The sequence below is a fragment of the Scardinius erythrophthalmus genome (assembly GCF_964197995.2).
Source record: "Scardinius erythrophthalmus genome assembly, chromosome: 21".
In the NCBI taxonomy this organism is placed as follows: Eukaryota; Metazoa; Chordata; class Actinopteri; order Cypriniformes; family Leuciscidae; genus Scardinius; species Scardinius erythrophthalmus.
This window is the reverse complement of record NC_138241.1, coordinates 30,837,256-30,865,058: the sequence shown is the minus strand read 5'-3', so window position 1 is coordinate 30,865,058 and position 27,803 is coordinate 30,837,256. Positions and strand designations below refer to the sequence as shown.

The 27,803-nt window shown below is 35.8% G+C and overlaps 2 protein-coding genes across 2 annotated transcripts in view; one reads left to right on the top strand and one right to left on the bottom strand.

Moving 5' to 3' along the window:
- The window catches only part of gbf1 (golgi brefeldin A resistant guanine nucleotide exchange factor 1), a gene marked incomplete at its 5' end in the record, with an annotated part of 80,007 nt that extends 75,579 nt beyond the window's left edge, over positions 1 to 4,428 (bottom strand). Inside the window, one exon of the mRNA XM_081351624.1 lies at positions 4,408 to 4,428. Coding sequence (XP_081207750.1) covers positions 4,408 to 4,428 — 21 coding nt within the window. The remainder of the gene's footprint in view (positions 1 to 4,407) is intronic.
- pitx3 (paired-like homeodomain 3) lies at positions 4,165 to 19,053 on the top strand. Its single transcript, XM_081350847.1, has 4 exons — positions 4,165 to 4,428; positions 10,646 to 10,772; positions 13,131 to 13,336; positions 17,717 to 19,053. The coding sequence occupies exons 2-4, from the start codon at positions 10,664 to 10,666 to the stop codon at positions 18,281 to 18,283; spliced, it is 882 nt and encodes a 293-aa protein (XP_081206973.1). The 5' UTR covers positions 4,165 to 4,428; positions 10,646 to 10,663; the 3' UTR covers positions 18,284 to 19,053.
- Positions 19,054 to 27,803: the final 8,750 nt, after the last annotated feature.

Below are 27,803 nucleotides of genomic sequence, written 5' to 3'. Positions count from 1 at the left end.
TATGCAGAAAGACTCGCAAATGGTAGGTTTAAACTTAAACCCATCAAACCCATGGTATTATGGGATTCACAACAGAGTGGTGCAGGGATGACGTCAAAACCCAGAAATACTAATTCACCAGTGGTCACCTTGATCTAAGTATATAGGCTAGATAAGAATGTTTGGGATGTGAACGTGTGCAGTTGATGTTGCAGAGCAAAATGTTCAAGTATCGTCAAGTTATGTTTACCACAGACCTTATTTTACTGATAAACCAAACATTAGTCGAAGAGTAGGAAAAGGCTTAGTTGACCAAATTTTAATTAGTTGGTTAGTCACAGAAAAATAAATCCACAGGAAGTGGCGAAGTGGACAGATCGTAACATGGTTGGTCCTTGTGGTGATTTATGTCGACACAGGAAATCCAAACGTTCGCCTATCATTAATCGACCTAATTATGGCTTATCACTTGAAACATGCAAGTAGTAGCCTAACGTTAGCAAGTTAACCTGCATAAATATGTGCTATTACTGACGCATATACAAGTGTTTCCAGAGTAATCGCGGTGCAATAATTTTTTTCCTGCTAACAGCGGAAAGAACTTAGAATACTCTTATTTTTTGGTCATATGGATAAGAGTTAGATAACATTTGAAACTGTAAAGTGTCTACTTTTATTTGCGTACACTCACAATAACAACAGTGCTTTTGTAAAATAAAGAAAACTAACAGGGTGCGCTTTCTGCCATCTCAGTCTACTAGTTGACTAGACAAATCTTTAGTCAGGGGCAGCCCTAGTGTGTGTGGGTGTGTGTGTTTGTGTGTGTGTGTATTTGACCATTTCACACACAATAAGCCACGAAAGAGAACAGGCAAGCATGAGCAGAACTTTACTGAAAAACCTGCTATACAAAAACTTATTTTTTTTGCAAGTAGAAGAACTCTTAGTATGACTCTAAAACTGTCCAGCTTCAGGTTATCATCTACATCAGCTACACATCTTTTTGCTATGAAATCTTTACTGATTTTATGAAGTACAAGAATTACTTCTACATTGTTAATAATATTTCAAAATGAACACTTGACTGAAGCAACTTAGGTTTACTAAATTATCCATACATCATTTTTATTAGAAAAGTCATGTTAAAATATGAGTATTACTAAGCTTTTGAGGAACATTTATTTGTACATCTCTCAATCATCATTGTATTGCATTACATGTTTTGCCCCCCAAAATAAAACCACAGAGCTTTGATGATAAAACTAAGCATTTAAATATTATCTAGTCTGTCAACTGATTGTTGCATTTTATGAAAGAAGTCCTCTATATGGTTATAAAAATCTCATTGGTTTTACATTACAAGCTATCAGAATTTAGTCATATAAATATCAGCAACTGCACAAAATTGAATATTTTAGCTCAGTTTGGGCCTTTGAATAAAAAAAGGGTTCCATAATGAGTTTCATATTCTCTTATATCATACCACATGAGCTAAATGATACTCAAAAAAACACTTTTACAGGGTTAAAGAGCATTTAAGTCCAATGTCTGTAAACTCAGCTGCATCTACTGTGTAAGTTAGTACATACAGCATCCTCCTCTGAACCTATGCATAATGAAGAGAAGTTATGTAACTCTAAAGTCAAATATCTGAGCATAAACATCAACCCATCTAAAGAAGCACAACTTGACTGCTCTCTTACAAGAGGGCCCGGGTCATTCAGTGATGATGGCCACGTAAGTTCCTAACAACCAGCATTATGATGCTATAGCACATCTTCGTGACAGCCATCCGGTACACAGCAATAGATCCATTATCTTGAACAGTATTAGTAATAACAGCATCTTATGATAACAAACAGTCTGTCTCACTGCGCTGTACGATGTACAAAGGTTGACGAGTGGGAATTGATTATAGCTGAATTGATCAGTAGGCCAATGAGCTTAGCGAGCTTGCTAGCAAAGCTTGTCAATGGCAAAGTACACCGTGTTAAGCGACCAGCAAATGATCACAATATGATCATATATCTCCCATATATCTTCTACTTCGAGATGCGACTATGAATGAGAAAAACAAAAGACTTATGAATAATCAACAGAGCTGATGATGCATCCAACCAACCTGTCAACAAGCTAGAAATTGGTTTGTCATGCTAACTACTGCTGCTAAACTGCACAAATAAACGTGTGAAATGAGACCTCGTTTTGTTTTATAAGAGCTTGTGTCTCTTTCTGCGTGCACGCGTCTGTCAGAAAACAGAAAAACATGAAAACATTGCTGTCGACTCTGTAGCAGCGAATCCAAAATGGCGTTCAGATTCATTTCCACTCGTTTGGCTAACTAGTTTAGCAGGCGGCCAAACGCGTACAGACAAGTAATAATGCAGCGATGACTGCGTTGAATAAAGGCTTACATTTTAGACAGTTCCACGTAGAGTTGTCATGCCCTGCTGTTTTTCTGTTAAATCACTAGACAGATATTCTGTCACCGGTAGGTAATCTCCACCACAGGCAAACTTACTGACGTGGAAATGGTGTAGGCGCACACTAACTTGATACTTCCTGTCAACTGACAGCTGTTTCAGCCAATGGTCTTCTGACTCTAGGGTCTTACTTCCCGTGTTTTTAAAATAGATTATGTCGTTATTTCGAAGCAATCACAAATCATTAGCTTACTTTTAAACGGCTAGTTTTACGTGTTTATATATTTCAAAGCCAATAAAACTGTGTATCACTGTCGTGACATTAATATATTCTCGGGCTCGTGTTTAAAATGGGGCGGCTCTTTGGTGAAATCACATCCGAACAGGGTTGGTTGAATTACACTGATGACGAAAGAGGCACGACTGAGGCGTTCAGTACATAAACACAGGACCGAAATGAATACACGTCAATACAGAAACTTATGTCAGTGCTGCAAACCAGTTGAGAAGGAATATGAAGGTGTTTGCTAACAGGAATAGCATATACCTGGTGATTAAAATAATTATAAGGAATGATGCACAAAAGTTCATATCCACATTCAAGAACTTTGCTCAAGCAGGGCAGTAACATTAGCTATTGTTTGACTGCAGGTGGGTTATGAAATATATCGATAATCTATAACGTCATGTTGTGTATCAAAGAAACATAAGCAGAAATAGGCTGTGCAACAAACATATAGGCTACATCTTCAGAGTCAAAGAATATCAGCATTTCTATAGAGCCCACAAGGTGCTGAACCATGAAACAGTTATTTCGTTTTTATTTTTTTAATTATGAGGTGTCTGTTTTCTCTTTGAATATAAAGAGACGTGCATTAGGCTACGTACATTTGCGTGATAAAGAAACGTTACGAAAATGCAAAGTAACTTTAAATAATAGGTTATAGTCTTGGAGTTGCACGCAAAACTGACGAAAATTATGGGTCGATTAGTATTAAACCCCCTGAATGTCCTCAAGAGAGAATCCTATCTGCACACATCTGCTTTAAACTAGCCTACAACTGACTTAGGCATGGTTTTATTTTTATTTAATCTTTTTTTTTTTGTTCAAGGCTAGGCCTACAGTAGGCTAGGCTATATTCTTTACTGAAATATAGGCTAGATGAATACTGTAGGCTATATGGATAGATCGATAGGTAGGTAACGCTTAAAAAAATCCTAAGGTTCCAAAAGATGGCATGAAGAACCTTTCAGAGAACCAAATTTCTTAGTAGGCCCTAATATGTCTTGTAATAATCTGAAGAGGCTTTTCCAATATAAAGAACCTTTTGTCCATTTGAAAGGGATTGTTTTAGGTTCTTTATGGAACCATGAATGCCAGCTAAAACCCTTTATTTTAAGAGTGTTTGAGGAAACGTCCTGTGGAGTTGAGAAAAATATTCTATTTAGACAACAGAACTAACTGAATTAACTAATCTATGAACGTTCATGTTTAAAACTAAGGTTTTGGAGAAACTGTGGAAGGTATAGCTCAGGGTGACTGACTGAAGCCTTGATTTACTCTGCGTATGTTTAGCGAGCGCATGTGTGAGAGACTGAAAAAGAGCGTGGGAGAGGAGAGAGAGAGAGAGAGAGAGAGAGAGAGAGAGAGAGAGAGAGAGAGAGAGAGAGAGAGAGAGAGAGAGAGAGAGAGAGAGAGAGAGAGAGAGAGAGAGAGAGAGAGAGAGAGAGAGAGAGAGAGAGAGAGAGAGAGAGGGGTGGGCATTCATTCCTGCCGCGGACCTGTCGCACGAGATATTTAGCATAAAGTCAGTTCCCCTCTGCATGGGGATCGAGCCTTCACTCTCCTCTACAAACTTATGACAGGCAACACGAGAGAGAGAAAGGGGAAACTGTCTCTTTTCATTTGCCCAAACTAAGGAACTTTCTACCTTACGACTGCATCGTTTCAGAAAAGCAGCTAACACGCGTTGTACGCAAGAGTTGTACATTTTTCGAGGATTACCTCCACTAGACCGGGATTCATGTGAGTAGATGCATGACAAAAAATCACTGTGGTGCTGATGCTCTCGTGCGATGGAGGAGTTGTGGGGATGTTGTCTCCTTCCAGTCTCTAAAAAATATAGGCTAACCTACCTGTCGTGTCAGACTAAATAGATCGCAGCACATTTTGCTGATATGGCATGCGCTCCAAAGCCGTAGAGATGAAGATCCGTTTTGATCGGCGACTGAGAAGAAACACTGGACGAGCGAGCGTCGTTTATCATCGGGCTGAAGTTGATGTGATGATGTCCGGATGTGCCGAAATGTACAAACCTCAGTAGCCTACAACATGCAGGCTACTCTTTAACTTTAAAATATGCAATATCGTGTCAGGTCATAGTGCTTTGTTAATATTATAGCCTACGGTTAGGCTATATATTGATTTATTCGACAATATTTTAAATAATAGGCTAACCCTAGATGATCAGAAGCGATTTATTAACTTGATACCACAATCCCTTTCATTAAGAGCCTATATGCATTCGGGATCATTTTGATTTAAACCCTATTTTTTTATTATTATTATTAATTATTTGCAGTTAAACGCTGGCTTGTGGAAGGCTTTTTAGATAATGTTTTTAATTAATTGTATTTTAAACGAAAAGATTATATTGATTGTGAGTTAAGTTAGCCGATTTGGCGGCGGTTAGTAAAACTTTTGTTAGCCTACATATTTTATGACAATTGTGTTTAACTTACATTGTAGCCTATTACAAAAACTACAATAGTGTCCTAATAAAACCTCGATATATATTGCTGCATATCATTTAACCACGTTTTTCCGGGATTGTTAGGCTATAGCCTATCTATAAGTCAAAATATTATAAGTCAAAATATTAATGCAATATAGCCTATACAAACTGATAGGCATGTGCTCCAAAGCCAAGATACCCGCGCGCACTGAGCTCAGTTATTTCGTATAAAAACGAATAAAAAATATTCAGGTAATATTTTAAAACAGCTCGCTTTATAAAATTGGAATAAAGGAACAATGACATGCAACAATTTCTATTGGCTACATTAGCCTACTTCAGCCAGTGTTTGGGGGCATTTCTGAAAATGTAAAATAGCCTATAAAAATACTCAAGCAAACGCACCTGTTTATCTAAATTTACATGCGGCCAAATAGTCAAACAAGATCGACCGAAATATTTTTGCCAGTGTATCAAAAAACAAAAATGAATTGGATAGGCTCCATTTCGTTTAGCCTATTTATTTAGTCTAAGTTGTATTTTATTTCAGTGTAGCCTATAATTAAATAGGCCTAGGTCTCTTGTTTATGACTAATGCTTGTTTTTATTTCAACGATTTTTTTTTTAATTAGAAACGATAAATAGGCCTACCCTATACAACAAGCGTTCAAAAGTCAATAATAACCGCTAAATATCGTTTAAACAAAATAGCTAATACCTAAAAACAATCAAAACAGTTCATATGTGTGTGGTTAAACCACACAGGCAGAACAGTGCGTGACGCTTGTGTTTGGTCATGTCTTCTCATGTTGCTTTCAGTGGGGATATAATACACAAACACAAACAAGCCTGTGTACTTCGGCTTCAGCTGCGGCCATATCACTGTAAAAAAAACTAGCCTATATGATCAATAAGTTATGACAACATAGCCTATGTTTTTACATTGCTTTAACTCATCAAAATAAATTACGCAATTTGAACTTTTTTATGTTATAGCCTACAACATTAAACACATTTTTAAGCCAGTTTAGCCTACTTTAAATTGAAATGACTTAAACATCCAAGTTATAATCCTAGCCCTTATTTTCTTTACATTTTGCTAACAAACAAATATCAAGAATATTTGTGGATGTGATGTTTCATAATTTCATTACCAAAAACATTAGGCTATCTCAGTCGAATAGCGCGTGCGTAGCGCGTAATGTAATAAACATGCCCGATCTTATAGTGAGTGAGATGAGCATCTCCTACACGGATTTTCGGAGCTGTGCGTGCAGGGAAAGCCGCGCTTTGACATACACAGCCAAATGCAAATGGGTGTTAGGAGGGGAGAAATTAACATCTACAAACATTGGGTAGAAATTCCATCTGCCGCCGGCTCGAGTGGGCCCTTAATAAGTTCTCAGACAGCAAAGTGACACACATCTTAATCAACTCTTAATCCAAGGAATTAATTCTAAACGCGTTTATGAATAATTCCTGAGATAATGCAGCAGCCCGTGGAAATGTATGCTGTCGAACCAACAGATGGACCCAGCAATCTTCTGAAAAACGAGAGGATTTACCTCTATTATCTCTTCTCTTATTAGATATATATATTTTAATGAGATCGATGTCGTGTATATAAATAAACTGCCTCCTCACTGACAAGAATTCCCAGAGCCATGTCAGTACCAATATCTCAAAGGCAGCATAAATTTCTCATCAAATGTGTGTGCCTCCTAAGAGATACATAAAGTTTGAGCCAAACTTTATTACACAGAAGATCTAGCCTACAAAATTATTATTATTAGTGCATTTTAGCCCTATTGGAAAAGAAAAAACTTTTGAACATTAATTTGAACAATTGATTATATAGGATAGGCAAAGTCAGAAAAGCCAGGTCACTTTCCCATTTGGTCTCTCCATTTTATACATTTAAGAAATCTATCAGCCTCGTTGGCCCACAATCCTTACAGGACCCTTGATAGACTTTGAAATGTTATAATGTCACAAGTCCTGGCTGGGGTGGGGGGTTTCATTGACACCTTTCTCTGGATGAAATAACCAGCTTAGGTCACCTATAACATTGGAAACAAAGCTATAGCAAAAGAAACAGCATCTGAGCAGCCTGCCTGACAGATAACCATTTATCATGTTGAAGTATGTTTCTGACTGTAATTCTGCTTTCTCGTGATAGCCTCCCCACAAACCAGCTGCATTTACAAGGCAAGTTACCTCAATTGTTTATTAGATTAAAGATAAAAGTGACTATAGAGAGGATATTGTAGCTTAAAAATTGACCTTTTGTTTGATAAATAAAGTGGAGTAAGAAAGTAAAAGTGTAGTGCTAGAACATATAGCAAATCAAATCTTGATTAATGAATGAACGCTAATTGGTTCATTTCATTTATAGGCCAAATTACACCACAGACAGCACAAGACAAAAATATGTCAAATCAAACGGCATGCTGTCCTGTGCACACTACAACAAATCATTATGTTTTAACAGGACACCCTGCTTTGTTATCCAAATGTTTTTTTTCTTTAAGGATTCGTTGCATCTATAGCCTATAGGCCTAAGCCTAGTTGTTGTTATCTAACAAAACCTAATTAGGGACTTAGTAATGCTTAGTAATGTTTTGGTAGAAAAAGTTCATAATCAGTGATGCTAAAATGTTGGTCTGTTATTTATCACCACTGAAAATCTCCCTAGAGAAGGGTCTGTCACCTCATGAATACGGATCACTTCCTGAATTTTCACTATTCTTCTAATGGATGGAGGATTCCAAGCCAGCCTTTATTGATTGTACATGAAGAAAGAAAGAAAGAAAGAAAGAAAGAAAGAAAGAAAGAAAGAAAGAAAGAAAGAAAGAAAGAAAGAAAGAAAGAAAGAAAGAAAGAAAGAAAGAAAGAAAGAAAGAAAGAAAGAAAGAAAGAAAGAAAGAAAAACAAAAAGTGTAACATTCCACTAACTGATTAATAGATTAACCTGGCTGGACCGTAATGAGACGCTATTGTTAATTACTCAATAAGTTCTAATGATGGAAAAGTCGGTCATCATCACCAATTCACGTTATATAACATTGAGAAATGCCTGATTTGCAAACTTGTCCGTATACGGAGCTGTCGGGTCTATATGGTGCTGAACTGGTCAAAACTTTCCCTCAGCAAGTTTATGGACATGGATCTGAAAAGTTATTAAGCATATTTCTTATTTTCAAAAACACCACGGTACACACATTAGGACAATGTCACTGATGGAAGAATGTGGCGATAGTAAACAAGGGCGCTCATTTAGCTTATTCTTCTTTTGATTAAAAAAATGTTTATTGAAACAGAGTCAGAATAATATATGTGAAATAAATAAACCTCTAATTTTAAAGAGTATATTATCTTTTTATAGCAATTAGTTTTGTTAATCAAAGTAGGCCCACATTCTGCATTGTGATCTGTCATGTAAAGCAGTCTTATCAAGTGGCATGCGCAGATATCGTTCTAAATTCGTTGTTTAACCACTTATATTTTCTCGTATAGGCTATAGATTCTAATTGAATGCAACTTGCAAGTATATTTATTGCCCTGTGAAAGCAAGGAGAAAGATCTGCTGAAGTTGCACAAGTCAAGTGTAGTTGTCCGATGCGTTCGTTTATTTACGAATGTTTTGATTACGATGATTTTGGAAACGTAGAAATTTACGAATTACGCGCTCTTTGGAAACATTTATGTGACTCATTGGCTAAAAACGAATATTAAACATATTTGCGTAATCTTTAACTGGTAAAATGTTTTCCATTTTTATTGATGTTGGAAAATGAGAAACCATAAGTTTGAGTATCGTGTTTTTGTGTGAGTTCATCATTACTTTGAATATTAATTTAAAACGGCAACAGAAAATAATTCAATCAAGAGAATAGGCTATTTTGGAGTTCTAAGATGTGAAGAAAAATGAGAATGTACAATTATTATTTTATTTTTATTTGAAGTGTAAATTTACGAGGTTATAGCCTATCAGTCAAACCTTCACACCTCTAATAGTCTATGAATCCTTCAAGAGAGGTGAAACCCAGCAGGAAATAAAAAGAGAGAAAATCACATGTTGTGTAGGCTATAGCCTGTTGGCGTTCAGTTCCGCAAACTCTCCTCGGCGCGCGAGTTTCGGTGCCGTTGGCTTCATCCAGTCACATAACAGATTCCAAAGAGAGTGATTATGTTTCTATATCTCTGGGGTCTTGCTGCTGTTACATAAATAAACGACATGTTATTTTAGGCTCTATTACGAGGCTGCTATTTAAAGCTTTTGGTTCACGTTATTTTGAACTTTGATTGATCGGTGTCTAGTCCAAAACGTTTTCAGACGTAAAGAGTAGCCTTACAGTCCCGTAAACGGATGAACCCATACCTGACAACTTGGAGATTTGCAACACAAAGCAAATGCGCTGGCTTTTATTACTACATCTCATTTGATATGATGAAACATGCAAATGATGCTTATTGCACATTCGGTCTCGTAGCTGTTCTGATTTATTCTAGCAGGGGGGGGGGGGGGGTATTTATTTAGGTTTATGTCTTATTTATTTTGGGGGGTTAGATTTAATTTTTTCATCTCTGTTTCGCTTGTACTTTTTGCGCAGGAAAATATTATCAAAAGCAATTAACAATAAAAAATAGGCCTAAAAAAGGCCTGGCTATTTAGCGAAAGCATTGACAAAATCATTGTTTAGTTTATAGACCTAATTTAACTTCATTAAAATACTATAATGTTTGTTTAAAATGTATCGGAGTGTAAAAATATTTTTCATCATTATGTCGTACAGCGTTGAAAAATATCTTTGTTTCCATCCTTTTAACCCAACATTGCAATAATTTCTATTCTGTTAAATGGGTTCTTACTAAAAATGTTTTCATCATAAATAATATCCAAGGTTGTTGAAACATTGTAATGAACTTATCGCTGCAGGTTGTGATTTTGCCACCAACTTTTAATGCAGCAATTCAACTTTTTGAATTGCTACATTATTAAAATTATGAACTGTATCACGTTTAACGTGTATCATTTTGTGGTAACACTTTATTTTAATGTGCCCTTGTTACACGTTACATGTATTTACTATAGTAATAGCCTAACTATAAATTAGGCATAATTACATGCAATAACCCTAAACCAAACCCTAATCCTAACCCTACAGTAAGTAGCCTACATGTCGTTAATTATCGCTCAATTCTTAAATTTATAATTAGGCTACACTGTAACGGTGTAACCTTTTTTTTTTTTTTGATAGACTATTCCTAAGCGACACTGATCAGTCGTGAAAATAACCTACTATAGGTCTGTTTAAGGAAATCTAATGATAACAAGCACATTACGAATGTAAGAATAAAAGGGGATTTGTGTCTTTTATTTCAAAATCACAAATCAGAATGAGCTGCCGTCCCATGTAGTGAATCTGAGCAAACAATGCAGTATCATATTAGCTTGAGCTTGTGTATATCAGCACTCATGTAAATATGACCCTGTGCTGTTCACAGAGCCTGGCAGTCGAGGTGATGGATTTTAACCTTCTAGCGGACAGTGAGGCCCGAAGCCCGGCACTGTCTCTGTCTGACTCCGGGACTCCTCAGCACGAGCCGGGATGCAAAGGCCAGGACAACAGTGGTCAGTACATGTTTAATCATCAATACACAAAAATCCATTTTTATCACGCTTACTTCATTTTAAAGTCAAATCTGTTTATAGGCTATGTACTGAATTTGCTATCTTGTTTGTTGAACGCAAACCCTCATATTTCAGTTTTCTGGTAGACAGTCCAAATTCAGTGCATGATTTAATGCTTACCTATGAACACGTTCTGTTGGGTAGGCCTATTTATGACACACTGTGTTCAGGTTGAATTGGGCTAGTAATAACACCTCCGCATCTTTTGGTTGTAGTTTTGAATAATCTTGGGTCATTTGAATCCACCTTTTACAGACAGTCTTTATATGTGCACTGTGTAGCTACACTGATGACAGTCGCCATTTGAAGGAGAACATCCCGGCTAGCCAATCACGTGCTGAAGGAACGGAGCATAAATTATTCATTCCTGTGCCTCAAATTTGATATCCAAATGACAGTCAGTATAGCCAATGCGAATAAACCTAAACACCTGCGAAAAGAGCAAAAGGTCTGAAGACGATATGCACATCATTGCACGACAGAAGATTATGTAGGTCTAATCCTAAACAAACTAAGAAAAGGCGTCTATGTATTGTTGCTTAAATTAGCTACAGTTATTAGGCTTATAAAGCCTGACGCGTTACAGTTTTACAGTGTCAGCGCGCATTTGCAAAAATTAGGTTAGGCTAAATGTAACCTAAAAATGCATTAACGTTATATGAGGAAAGCGATTTTATTGTTTACGTTTTTTTTTGTTTTGTTTTACAATGTTGAATAGCCATATCCATTGGGAGGTGTAGCCATTACACTGAAAACTGCCAAACGTGTGTCTGTATTCGCACAGCATTTTAAGTTTTATTCCAATTTCCATCAGCAGATAGGCCAAAACATCACTAACCGGAAAAATCGCCCCAGGTTGATTGATTATGGAAAGTTAATCTTTTTTTAGAAATTCAGATCTCATAAAACGGATAGCCAACGTTCCATAATATAGCCTAAATAACGAAGAAGAATGTTTTTTACCGCCAATGGGAAAACATATTTTCCCACTTAGGATCAATTCAACAAAATAATAATAATAATAATAATAATAAAATAAATAAAAACACACATTATATTAAGCTGTTAAATTATTTATAGACCATGTTGCCTATTTTTACTCTTTCAGAAGCAGTATAGCCTATCGCATTTCTGAAAAGTGCATGCTTTGTAATAAAAAAAGATGTTAAATCTTCATTAATAGGCGATCCTTACACTGTATTTAATTGAATAGTATGAAAATGTATTATTTGTATTATTATTATTATCACCATTAGCTATTGTTTTTAAGGTAAATGTGTTCATTTAAAAACATGGCTACAAACATGAAATTAAAGTCACTCTGAACAACATTGGGGATTAAAAAAAAATACTAAATAAGATATGAATTTGACTATATTTAATTTTAATGATTTTTTTTTGGGGGGGGGGGGGGGTGGCTACTAAATATGTTCACAATCACACACACAAAAAAATTGAACGAATGGTAAACGTTTAATTTCAGTCAACAGCTTCTGACGGCACTTATAAATCCATATCTCGTTGATGGACAAAAATATTTCCGCGATATTATATTCAGACTAAACACCAACCTAATTACAACTGACGATAAATCTATGCATTTAAAGCGTTGACAGTAATACAACACAGCGACTGATGAAAATGAGCGGTATCGGGATCCTCTCTTTAGTATACACGGCCTATACCACTGAAAGGACACCATGCAAACCCAAATTTCGTTGATTACAATACATTCATTTAATTGAACACTTATTCAATTCATCTTAAATACAATTATTATAATGTTGTTACTCTCAAGTTTTATTTTGGTGGGACTTGTGTTTAAGGTGCTGTTGTGGAGTTAAAGGGTATCTGTGCACTGACAGATGGCAGCATGATGTCTTATTGGTTTTCCTAGAGGCCCTGGAAAGCTTGCTGATTAGTTAGAACTGCTCCTAGAGAGTTAAGCTCTTGCCAAACAGCCCCAAACCTGCCCTGTCACTAATAGCTGATCCCAGGATTATGTGTCCGGCTAATTTAGCCCTTTCTGTGGGGTCTTCAATTTGCAATTTGCAGAACTCTACACCACAGAGGGAGGATTTTCATCACACATACAAAAACACTTTGGGCCCTGCAGTTTATCTTGATCTTGCTTTCAAGGCAAACAGAAGCTAAGGCCCTTTGTATTTAGCACTGTAAACCCGAATAAGTTGCTAATCAGTCGCATCAAAATTTTTACGATTAAGTAAGCATGATAATTGTGGGACTTAACCGTATATGTATCGGTTTAATTAATGCTTTTGCCTCTGACCCATACAGATACAGAGAAGTCCCATCAGAACCACACAGATGAGTCGAACCCAGAGGACGGCTCTCTAAAGAAAAAACAGCGCCGGCAAAGGACACACTTTACCAGCCAGCAGCTCCAGGAACTCGAAGCCACCTTTCAGAGAAACCGTTATCCTGACATGAGCACACGAGAGGAGATCGCTGTGTGGACCAACCTCACAGAAGCAAGAGTACGGGTACGTGTCCCTGACAAACTAAACCACTGTGGATAGGTAGGGCTCTGTGCAGTGGCGGATTAAGACTCTTTGGTGGCCCTGGGCACTGACACCAAGAGTGATTCTGATGTCAACCCAACTTTCATTTTCAACCAAAATCCCAAAAGTCTGTCCGACGTCGGATGTTGACGTCAGTCTGAAGTTGGATGTTGACGTCAACCCAACTTTCGGCATTGAAACCTAGAATGCCCTCCCCCCCATCCCCCCATAACCACTAAGAATATATAAATAAAATATGTTTCATGTGAAAATTTACATTCAGTTATTATTTTTATTATTTTACTCAAAAGTAATTCATATTAATAAACTTATATGACAACAGAAGGTTACATCAATGTTAGCTCAAGTATACAAAATCGTATAAAAAACCTAAAATAGTGAAAATAAACTTTCAACAAAACATTTAGGGAATTTAGAACATTCTGATGAAAGGGTATATATAGGCCTAGGCTAGAAACACGTTTGAGAATGAATCGCTTTTTTTAAAAGAAAAAATAATATTTGCGTGGTGCCCCCCTGGGCGTGGTTCACTTGCCCAGTTGCTCATATGGTTAATCCGTATATGGCTCTATGGGGTTCAAAAACAATTGTCGATGTAATAATCAAAATGACTGTGAGTGGACATGCTGACTCTTAGAAGAAAAGGTTATAAGGTTCTGTCAGGTGCTTCATATATAGAATCTCTTAGAGGTTTCCATCATGGGATCATAGTTATACAGATTTTAATTAATTTAGTTTTTAATCGATTTTTCATTTTAAATTCTACTTACATTAAACAGCTCGTAAATATACTTTATCACTAGAAAAATTGAAATAACTCACATTACATTAGTATAATGCAATCATTTAACACTCTGGTGTTCATTCAACCCCCTAAGTTGAAAGTTTTTATTGTTATTAAAGTTTATTGTTGTGTATTGAAAAATGCACAAAATACTATTTTTAATTTTTATATGAAATATATATTTTCCCAAAAAAGTTTTTCTTACTCTAAAACTGAGAGAAAATCACAGCCATAAATCCAAACAACTTGTGTTCCAAATTTTAGGTTAATAACTAAATTAGTTTCCCATTAATTTCCACATGTGTCATTTTTGACCATGAGGAGTAAAAGTGTGACTGTTTTTTTTTTTTTTTCGGGACCGCCTCTTTAAATCATGTCCATGATTTTTTTTAAGTGCCAAAACTTTACCATATGTTGTACCATTCAGATGAAGTAAAAACACAAAAATGTCAAACTTTTTGGTCAAAAAAGACATTTCTCCTTATATAAAACCTTTTAGGCATAAATGGCTCTTTAAAAATTGAGTCAGGAAAAACTTTGAACATATTTTCTAAGAGTGTTCATTCTGTCACTGTGGTGCATTTGGATACTGTGTGAAATGAAAGGGCTTCCTTTTGAACCATGGGACATAAATTATAGTTATGGCCTGGGTTATTCCAGTATTTTCAGGAACACTTAAACACAAGACATCGGCTTTGGTATTGGCTGTGGCATTTTTTCTGTTACCAGAAAACTGCTATATTGAGATCGGCGATGTAACATGAACAATAGTTTGTTTAGAAGAATCTAGAAAAGGTTTGTGACCTTCCGTTCCCAACAAAAAGCCGAAGTTTGATCGGTGAAGCACACAAAGAGAGCAGGTGGGCTTCCATTCTGATGGATGACAATACAATCGCTACCTCCTTGTCTGGCGCACATCTAATGGATCAAATTCACGTTGGCCAGAGGAAAGGTCACATAGCATACAGTCTTGGTTGTTATTTTGAAAGAACAACAGAGGTAGAGATACTCCTTTCCTAATGTCTATCAGTGGCCTCCTGAACTGTGCATGTATGTCAGTAATCCCAGCTGGAACCTTGTCACATATTCCGCATGCTTCTGCTGTCATTTTGATTTATGCAATTGATAGAGTATGTGCTCCTAATAAACACACAAACCCTAAATCATGGCCCTGACCTAATGCCAGCTTGACCCAGGATACTTTAAAAATGGACCACCATGACTGTGAAGGTTTCTTCTCCATTTGATGCTGCCACTGCTGGTTTTGAAATTGAAATTGAAATGGAATTGAAATACATTTTATTATCCGCAAGGGGAAATTTGTCTTGGACTCGATGTGCATTTACATTGGCAATACAGTACATTGGATCCATAAACAATAAATGCAACACAATAACAATACAAAATAACCTCTTACATATAATGTTTTATTAAATATTTTGTATTTTTAGGGGATTTTATGGTACTAAAATATATTTATGCAGTAGTTTGCAGTATATTTAGTTGCAGAAACTTTTTTCGAGCATAAACTTAAACTGTCATAAATCTTGAATGCTTTGGAGCACAGATGTAAACTTAAAACATATTTTATATTTTTATATGAAATGTATGTTCTCCAAAATATGTTTTACTATAAATATTTGTTTCCCATTTATTGAGTCAAAGTGTTACTATTTTCTCAGGACCATTTAACCTTTTCGAATCATGTCCATGATTTTTGTTTTTGTTCACATAGCATGTGCCAAAACCTTTACCAAGTTTCGTACCATTATATGCATGCCAAACATTTAGAGAAGGAACACACCGATCATTGAACTACATTTGACATTCAGTTATTTTGGAAGGCCTTAAACACCATTGCCAAAGTGTCAGTGGAACATTCACAGAGAAGGGTATTCCCTCTCTCCCAATATAAACTGGTATCATTTACAGAATGCTGGATAAAATATGTCATTAAATATTCCCAGAAAACACAACTACAACACAAGCACAAATCCGGCAATGTACGATCACTGTGAGATTATTTTTGAAATATGTGGAAACAATCCTTCTCAGAAGTGATAAAGTATTAACTGGAATCATAAAACCCATGATTGCTTGTATTTATCATATTTCTTTAAGTTACTAACTTCAAAAATATGTTATGAGGAAGGCGAAGTAATTTGTCTCTGCTTCTTATGGATGTTACTTTTAAAAGAAATGATTTACATATTGTATATAAAGGACGTTATTTACATTAATAAAACCTGATATTTAAAAAAAGGAGCTCTTGTTTTCTTATTTTCCTTTACTAATTACAGTCGGTGAACACTTTCATGGGGAAAAGATCGACAAGAAAACAGCTTTATAATTTCTCAGAGAGCTAAATGAAATATATTCATTTAAATTTTTCACATTAAAACTTTAATCCATCCAATATCCCCTAAAAATAGGATATAAAATTGACTAAATGTGAGGGAAGCTCTTTAATGACATTTCCCACTGGGGAAACTCATAATAAGAGAATAAATTAGTTTAATAAATGAAGCACTTAAATTCTGCCTGGCAGAACTTTTTTATTGTTTAAATCTCACGAGAAGGAGTGTTTAAAAAATCTGAATATTAAAGTTCTTTTGAGCTCTTTCCTACATTAGAGTGATAAAGGATATGGCATTCAAAGTTACATTTTTGGGTTACACTTTATTTTAAGGGGTCCATGTTACAGTGTAGTGTACATACTGTACATTTTAGCACAGTAATAATAATTAACTACATGTACTTACTATAGGGTTAGGGTAGGATTAGGTTCTGTCTTAAGGTGATGATACACAGGGCAACTTTTTGAGCAATGTTCCTGGGCAATCTAGCCGAGCGATTGTTGCTTGGGCACTTTCCCATTGAAAATGGGCAATACATTTATATCTGGATAATTTAGATCGGTCGTGGGCCCTGTGTCTCATCTGGTTGCCCATTGACGGCAACATTGCTCAAAGAGTTGCCCTGTGTATCATCACCTTTAGGGTGAGTTGCATGCAATTATGCATAATTTAGTTATTACCACAGTAGCCACATGTAACATGTGTAACACTTTATTTTACAGTGTTTGTTACATATGTTACATGTACTTACCATAGCATTAACAGTAAATGGTGCATAATTACATGCAACTGAACTAACCCTCAACCAAATCATAACCCTACCCTAACCCTATAGTAAGTACATGTAGTTGCTTAATATTACTCAGTACTTTAATATATAATTACACTGTAACAATGACACCTTAAAATAAAGTGGGTAACACTTTATTTTACAGTGTCCTTGTTACATATGTTACATGTACTTACCATAGTAATAACAGTAAATTCTGCATAATTACATGCAATTAACCCTAAACCAAATCCTAATCCTACCCTAACCCTATAGTAAGTACATGTAGTTAATTATTATTACTCAGAACTTAAATATATGATTACACTGTAACAATGACACCTTAAAATAAGTGTAACCCATTGCCCTGAATTACACTGACAAACGATGTTCCGACTGTGCTAACTCTTCCCTCGTTGTCTTTTAAACAGGTGTGGTTTAAAAACCGCCGCGCCAAATGGAGAAAGCGAGAGAGGAACCAGCAAGCCGAGCTGTGTAAGAATGGCTTCGGCGCCCAGTTCAACGGACTCATGCAGCCGTACGAAGACATGTACTCGGGCTACTCATACAACAACTGGGCAACTAAGAGCCTGGCCAGCAGCCCCTTATCAGCCAAAAGCTTTCCTTTCTTTAACTCCATGAATGTAAGCCCACTGTCCTCCCAGCCAATGTTCTCCCCGCCCAGCTCCATCCCCTCCATGAACATGGCCTCCTCAATGGTGCCCTCGGCGGTGGCAGGGGTGCCGGGCTCAGGCCTCAATAACCTGGGAAACCTGAACAACCTGAACAGCCCCACCCTCAATTCTGCGGCGGTGTCAGCAGCCGCCTGCCCTTATGCCACCACGGCCAGCCCGTACATGTACAGAGACACCTGTAACTCCAGTCTGGCCAGCCTCCGGCTCAAGGCCAAACAGCACGCCAACTTCGCTTACCCGACCGTGCAGAACCCTGTGTCCAACTTAAGCCCCTGCCAGTACGCTGTGGACCGGCCAGTATGAAGTCCCGGCGTCAAGCGCTCGAAAAAACCCCGACCCGAACTTCAAGCCCTTGTCTAGCCAACCCCACATCTGACTCCAAGGCATTATCACCCCGCAATGAACTTGTTATGGTTGCTGAAAGGACAGAATAGGAATAAGCTTCAAGAGGAAAAGAGCCTCACAATGGACCAGGCCTCAAAGAACTCGTGCGAAAACACGTCGAGACTTTGTCGCTGAACCGACCAACTGTTTAAAAGCTTTTGTCCGCTGCATGATTAGAGACAAAAGAGGACCTAAACACTTCCACTGCACTCACGGGAAGACCTTGCAAAAGCGAACAGAATACCTGCTCTCAGCATTGGTACAGGCGAGGCGGTGTACATAACGGACTCTGTATTGTATGTGACAAACATATCTTGGAAATGTAGTATTTTAATGATGAGAGGAGCATGTTCCTCACGAGCGGATGTACCTCCTCACGGAATTTTAATCTTTGTTGTGAATTCCATTCGCCTAAGGTCAGAGGTCAAAGGTTGTTGTAAGATGACAAGACGAAACCTAGCAGTGAGTAGTTTCAGATGAAAAGAAAAAGAGGTACAGAAGAAAAAACTCTGAAAATTAGGACTTTTTTTTAAAGAATTAACTAAAAAGCCATTGAGTAAATAGATTTGTGTGGTGTTCTGAAAAAATGGAGTCTATGACTGTAATATAATGTATGTAAGAGTGCAGTTGTTATAAAACAAGCTTTTTCTGGTGTAGCCTGCTTTGTCTCATTAAAAATAAAATAAATGATTATTTGTTTTTATGAATAACCCATGCTTTGAAAGAAAATACCACTCGCTATCTGAACGATTCGCTCGTGACATTGGCCTCGACGTGACACCATAGCAACGCAACCTCAGATCCATGGCAACATTATACAACAGAAGTGACAGCGCGGGAGAGCTGGAGACAGAGATATAGATGTTCTTGTAGATGTTTACAGCTCTGTCTATTATATATAAAATAATGAATACATATTCTCCTTTATAAAGGGAAATGCATGTGCTGCAAAAATAGACATGCATCATATGAAATACAGGACAAAAACTTTTCTTTGGCAAAATTACATTACACTACATTAGATAGCACACACACACACACACACGTTGGGTTTCCATGTTTTATGTGGACTTTCCATAGACATAATTATTTTTATACTGTACAAACTCTAAACCCTACCCCTAAACCCACCACAGAAAACTCTGTTTTACATTTTCAAAACACATCATTCTGTATGATTTATAAGTTGTTGGTCAAAATTTTTAAATGATCTCTGGTATTGCCATCGAAATGTCCCCACATAAGGAATACCTGAAACACACACACACACACTTCGCTTATGTTAAAAAATACAGAATATGATATATGGAACAACTTGTCAACTGCCTTTTACTTTCTTTTTTTTACCATGCATTATGTTGCCTACAGTGCGAGTAAAACCAGTTTGGATGCATGTAAATATGATGTTTAGTGTAATAAAAACAAACAATGCAGTGAAATTAAACAATAGTGAGTGAGACAATGATATATAATTACAGCTTCTGGTATGGTGGATCAGCATTTGAAACAGGATTTGGGTGAGGCATCATATTAAAATGAATCTTCTCACAAAGTAAAAGCAGGGTCTGTCCATGTGAGGTAATGGTGTGAGCTCACACTGATGATCCACGCTCAGCACTCCAAATCAATATCTCACTGGAGGGTAAATATCATCTGGTCCCTTATGTTTACCTCTCAAAACAGATATGGACTGAAAAGAAAACACATTTACAAAGGACTTGACCTGCTATAATCCTGAAACCATATGCTATCAAAATCTGAGAATCCAATGCAAGTTCAAACAATCAGGCCCGGTTTCAGAATCAAATCACTGAGGGTGCTTCTGAAATTAGTAAGGGTTCTCTATGAAGTACAGTAACGTGTGAGCAACGGTTCCACCATAACAAGAATAGCAATGTAAAGTGAGACATTTAAGATTTTTTACAAGTCGTTACTTTTACAAAAAATTAGAATAGAATTTTATAATATAGAATATCGATATGAACATTAAAAAAAAAATCTGTTAACCTGTCGGCATTTGCTTAATGCGTAGCCTATCTATCCTGACATAGGGTACTTTTGTCCCGTGATGTGTTTATCACTTAATTATTGCAAGATCATTGATGTCACTTCCGAAAATTTGCAGAGTCGGTCCTCTAGTCTAAGCAGCATGAAAAACAAAACTTTTATTCAAATTCTAAATGAATTATATAGCCTAGAAATTCCGCTCCCTTTATAATCCCTAAAAAGCCGTCACTTGTCTCAATACTAAAAAAACTCGCGTTTTGACCAGCGACAGGATCCTGGCTAAATTAAACGGCCCTGATTGGTTCAAGAGATCAACAAACATGTCTGTGATTGGCTACATTGCTCACTGCTGCAAAAACACATTGTAAATGGAAACATTTGACGTTCTCTAAAGTGTAAACACAAAGAGCTTTTGCCAAATCTGTTTCGTCAGTATTATATTATTACAGTATCTTACGTTTGAGATATTTAGTAGTCAAAATTTGAAGTGGATCAAATCATGAAATTTATACATGAATTTTGAAAACAATACCCGTTCTTGCCTTAGGACAACTTACTTTGATTAACTTTTTTGATCCACTTCAAATGTTGACTTCTGTATTTATCCCATTGCACAGCACAGACTCCATCTTAATCCATTTTCAACCAAGCACTGCACCCAAACAATGACTCAAAGAGTGTTGAAGCATGTGGCCTTTATTCAAGCATGACGCCATGCAAAAGAGCAGAGATGGCTCTATTACCTTGAAGTGAGACAAAAAACAACAACCACACATTTGGATACTTTCAGATACATTCGGATAGGCATTGTTATATTCTGTATTTGTCTCTTAAGACTCATTCACAAATTTTTCCACAGTTCACTAAATGAAATGACGTAACAGATCACACTTCTTTTCAATATTAATTCAGTTTTCTGACGTTATATAATTTTCATAAAAGAAGATAAAGGTGAATAAATGAAGCTTGTGAAAATAGAGTTGGGGGTTTACAAATTTAACACAACTGTTGTCCATCTATATAAAATCGAATACTTTTGTAACTGTGAACTACCCTTAAAGAACTACAGGAACAGAAAATCATTAAACTTGTAACACAAAGGCTGACTAATTTTGAAATAATGAAAAGCTTATTATTAACACTTACATAAAGACAGTCGGGATGGTATGGCATTTTATATCAAGAACAGCGGCCCCAATTGGATAATTGCATATACTGTTGGAGGTCGCTGGTTAAATTAGGTTTTGATCATTTTTTCAGTCTGCCGTACAGTGAATTCATGTCATGGGGCACTAAGACGAAATTAAAACTGAAAATTGGATAAACGTAATTGAAGCCTGAACAGGTTGCCTTTGTTATAATAATTAGTATTGAAAATAAAAACAGACAGACAGATAGACTGAAGAAATGTCATGTCTTTTTATACTATGTTCCAACTGAGGATTAAAAAAATTAAAGTCTGCCAGGCTCACTCTCCAGACTTATTAACAAGACAAATTGATCAAAGACAGACGGAGCCTCTCTTGTCTCAATAATACTTGTTTCATGACCTGTTTGCACGACTTGGCAAATGATAAGTATATTTAATGAACGTTTGAAATCTGCCTGTAATTGTGAAAGTTCATCAATAAAATTTGATACTGAAAATGAGAAAACGCTCTCTTCTACTCAATGGAATCTTTCTAAAATGATCTGGTGTATCGTAATGATATCTTTGCATTTCTTTTGTGAAGTAAAATGAAACTATAAACTAAGTATTATCATTCAGAACAGAGATTTTTACAGAGAGTATTTTACATTCACACTTAAAGGGAAACCTATTTGGAAAAGAAGTGTGCTTCATTGCACTGAATGTGCACATCATATCTTAAAAGTATGTTTTTTAAAACTTATACTTGAACATAATAAAATGTTAATTGAATAAATCACACTTATGTTTACTTAAAGAGTACTTTTATGACTGTTTCACACTTTTTATAATATTTTATAACAATGTCAAATTAAAAGTTTTGTTGTGCTAACGTACTAAAGCACATGTAAAGCACTTGAACATTATTTGATATTACTTTTAAAGTGAATGTACTAATTTGCAACCTGATCATTACAAATGCGTTTAAATACAGAAAATTTGATTCAAGTATATTTTAGTTTACAATAAATTATTGTCAGTACATTAGACTTTAGCCATATTTCAATGAAAATTATGAAATTGCATACACTGTAAAAACATATGACAACATGTTTTTACAATTTGCTTTAACTCATCAAAATAAGTTAAGTTTTCAACCTTTTTAAAAGTTATACAAGATTCAACTTATATAATGTGAGTTTAATGTAATTTAAGTTGAAATGACCTAAACATCCAAGTTGATTGTACTTAATTTAAGGCAGTAACTTTTTTATGGCCCAAAAAATCCCTCTAGAGGTCTAAAGTTGATTACATTTAGTATCAATTTAATCAATAATTTATTTTCATTGAATTACAATAGCATTAGCTTTCATTAAACACTAATATATACTGATATATATATATATTTAAAGTATTGTGCTCTTTTGAAAAATGTAACAGCATGGCATAATACACAACAATGTTCTTCTTTCACAAGGATAGTTCAACCAAAAATTGTGTTTCACAGTCATACATGTTGGAAACGACATGAGTATGATTAAAGATGACAGAATTTTCTTTTCTTTTTTTGTAAACTCTTTAACCCTTACACAATTCTCTCTTACCACTGTATAGCATAAATGGATACTGATGCTCAAACCGTATCTCAGACTATATAAAAAAACGTCTCGAGACTGATCCTGCTTCCAGCCTAAATTCGTTTAGTCTATAAAGCACATCCAAAATATTTTATCCCAAGAAACGACGGTGTTAGCAGGTGCTAATCTGCCATTACATGATTAGTCGCAATTGCTTTTTGTATCTTATCAGACACAACTTAGAGAATGGTTACAAAAAAGAAATAGTCTGAGCAACCCCACACACCGATGCCTGAGGCAGGAGTAAACACACAGACCACACAATGTCTCACACCCTGGGAGGATACCAGCAAAGATCTGTTCCCTCACAATTACTAGCAGTTTCACTCTCCCTCCTGTCCCATCTGAATAGGGAGCATTACTGATGTTTCCATGACGGCGGCGAAAAACACCTAATAATTTAGCAAAACTCAAGCATGCAACAAAAGACCTTAAAGTTGTTCTAATTCAGCGATTTATCTTGCATGGATTACACAAACACATGTGGATTACACAAGCATCATTAGCAGCTGAATTACTGATCGAATCACTCCTCCTCTAGATAAGAAAACCTTTCTGCCCTAAAGACCGTGTCTGTGCTGAAGTCCAAACCCCCCACTGTAATACATTAGCAGGATTAAAATTCCAGAGGTAAATCCTGAAGAAGCCGCTATTATCTTGCACTCTTCCCTTTAGCATAAGAGCCCCCCTGTGAAAAAGATGTGCTTAATTCTACTGAATGTGCGTGTGCTTACTTCAAATATTCAAAGTATATTTTCAGAAAACAGTACTTGCAGTTGCAGATAATATAATATTAATCAAATAAAAGGCCACTTGAGTGTACTTAAGAGAGTGCACTTTCAGGACTATGATTCCTAGGGATAGTTCACCCTTAAAAAAAATAATAATAAATTCTGTAACTCACCCTCAAGTTGTTCCAAACCTGTATGAGTTTCTTTCCTCTGCTGTCGGTAACCAAACCGATTTGTTTTCCATTCTATGGAAGTCAATGGGGTCCATCAACTGTTTGGTTATACCAACATTCTTCAAAATATCTTCTTTTGTGTTCAGCAGAATAAGAAAATCATACAGGTTTGGAACAACTTGAGGATTTTTGTGTGAACTATTCTTTTTAAGTACACTTTTAAAAATGCACTTTGTAATAATGTCAAAATAAAGTACATTTTAAATCATTATGTATAATAATCTTTTGTCATGTTTTAAAGTAGTACACTTATTTTCATGTCTTGATTAACATATAAAGCACATGTAAAGTACTTGATCATTATTTTAACTGTAGTGTGTTATTCGCAATTCCATTTAAAGTTATTATATTTTAAGTTAATATACTTCATTGTTTCAAATGTATAATTACAATACATAAGCGTCAAAAGAAATGACATTAAAGTATATTTTAGTTTATAATAATTGCTTGTCAGTACAGTACAAAGAAAGTAGTTACTTTTGTGGGTATAAAAAGCACTCTAAAGTATATATACACACAGACACACACACACACACACACACACACACACACACACACACACACACACACACACACACACACACACACACACAGACACACACGAGTGACAGCCTAAATACTGGCATATTGTCATCTTCCAAACTAGTAAAATATGCCAACATCAAGATCTATTGTGGCTATATCCATCCGGTAAAGCACCGAGTCTCTTCAGAGTTGTTGGCCTCACCCATTTGTCCTACAATGCAGCAGACACCTTTCATAAACCAGTACTTGCACAGGCATCTCACAAAGACAAGAATACCTTGAGGGCATTTTCAAATAGGATTATCTTGGGCTTGAGAACCAATTACTAGAAAGCCATTTAGGCATCTCATAGTAGAAATTACAGCCTACACCTAAATTGTTTTACTTTTGTTTAATATTGTCAGTTTGCTAATAATTAGTGTTATATGCGTGTACACCTTCTTTATGGCACTTACAATAACAAAGACATAATAATTAAGCCATCCATCTTCATTCATTAGGCCTACCTGATTTAAGCCTGCTGACGTCTAATAAGAATGAGTCCCATGTGCAAGAATTAAAACATTTTATAAACTATGAGTGGTAAACTATAATTTGTTTATGAATCACAAGCATCTGATGTGTGTTTTTTTATTTTATTTTTTATTAATTTTTAAAAATACACAGGAAGTCCAGAGAGAAAGCCTATAGAAAGAGAGCACGTGTGCTTAATGCACTCTGCTGCCATCTACTGGTAATGAGAGTTAACGACACTCTGTCTGTGTGCTTTACTGGTCATTCCTCCAGTCTATAGAGTTGAGCATGTTGCAAGTGTTTCATATACTAACTTTTCAAATAGCTGCAAGTTCGTAATACTGTAATTATAGGAATTATCCAGCAGTTTGACATTGATTCTTTGGAAATAACACTCTTCAACAAACAATGCATTCTCATGCAGTATACATTTTCAAGTACTTTATCTACTGTTAAAGTTTGGTTTTAGTAATATTTATCTGCTCTCCAAGGCTGTATATTATACAAGACTATATAATACAGTAAAATTAGTAATATTGTGAAATATTATTACTATTTAAAGTAGGCCTACCTCTTTTATGTAATTTTAACTATAGTGTTATTCAATATCAATATTAAATTTAAAGTTACACAAGAAATGACATTAAAGTTTACTATATACATGCATTCAATTTAATTTCAAAGACAATAGAAGTAATTATGAAATTACATGTAAAGATGCATGTAAGACCTCCTTAAATGGGTCAAAAAGCACTCTAAAGTTCACTTTACAATATGGTCTCATTTGTTAACATAAGTTAATGTATTAACTAACATGAACTAACAATGAGGAATACATGTCTTACAACATTTATTAATCGTTGTTAATGTTAGCAATAATACAAATCCAGCTGTTCATTGTTTGTTCATGTTAGTTCACAGTGCATTAATTAATGTTAACAAATACAACCTTTGATTTTAATCATGTATTATTAAATGTTGAAATGAACATTAACTACGATTAATAAATGCTGTAGAAGTGTTCTTAGTTCATGTTAACTAACAAGGAAAGCGCTCGTTTGGATAACATTTGGAGAATATTTGAGTTTTAGTTGATTTTGCTTGAAGAAACTAAATTGTTCTTTTGTTTCAGAAGTGGCTGCTGGTTTGACGGAGTAGAAAACCTATGTTGGAATCATTGTTTCAATCCAACAACATTTTTATGATTTCTCTAGGTGATTTCTAGGACATTTCAGCAGACAAACAACTTATCCATGCATTTAATTACAGGCCAACCAGATGGACCCGATTTCTAATCCATGGAAATATTGAAAAAGTTGATGAGAACTGGCCTGATGACTCATAAGGTATATGGGCTTATGTTGGACAGGGTGCTTTCGTATTTAAATGTACTCATCTGACACCCAGCTCATGTTGACAGCTGAAGATGTGTGAACTACATTTGCGTGGACTGGAAAACTGGTGGGCTGACACTACACTCAGACAGCCTATAACATGAGAGCAGATGAAACTCACATGATCTCAATATTTAAGACAAGCTGAAACTAGACATCCTCGCAATTACCCTTTGAATGTATGTATGCATGTTGAATGATTAATTCATACCTCCAAATGTTTGGCAGTAGACGTACATCATATAGTCTTGTGCAGTATTTATTTAGAGTTAATGGCCGTCCACAGCAGACACCGTTCAGATCGAAACATCTGTCATCAGAGTGGAAATTCACAGACAGTAAACAGCACATCACACAAGGTCGCAATACCTTTCAATGGCTTCACACGCAGCTTTCACTTGATTAAATAAAGCCTTATTTAATCTAGTCCATGCTATTCTATTTTTATTATTATTCTATATTTACATAATTTGATATTTACATATAAGTATTCCAGCACTGCTCGCTCTGTTCGTTCTCTCAACTAACTTTATAGTGCATCCTAGCATGCTTTTAAAAAAAAGAAATGATTGTATACTGTATATATACTCATACTGCCAAAAAAATAAAGTCGCTGTTTGGATTTAAATAGGCAAATTATTAAGAGTCTTTCACTGAATCATTATTATATTTCTGGCATGTTATATGTTTGGTAACAGCTCCTCTAACCATAATTGATGGAGTGCGTAGCTTTTCATTTCTTAAACAACCATGTAGGAAGACGTTTCATGGCCATATTCCAGTATGACAATGACAAGATTTATCAGGCTAGAATTGTGAAAGAATGGTTGGAGAGAGCTTGAATAATTATTTTCACACATGAATTGGCACCTCTGAGTCCAGATCTTGACTTCATTGAAAGTCTTTGGGATGTGCTGGAGGAGACTGTACAGAGTGCTGGACTCTTGCATTCTCAATACAAGATCTTGAGCAAAAATTGATGCACCTCTTGATGGAAATAACATCACAACATTTAGACTTCTGCATAGGAAACCGCATACTTGGGGACATTACAAAACATTTTCTCCCAAATAACATTTATAAAATGTTATTTGAGGGTATTTTGCAATTTAATTTATGATACAGGATTGTAAAACAACAATTAGAGATCTATTAAAACACAGTGGAATTTTACTTCTATTAAATGCCATAAGCTTGATTGGCTCTTTAGGAAAGTTCCCTGTACTTTTATATAGCCTACTGTACTCTATCCCAAACATTACGTATTACA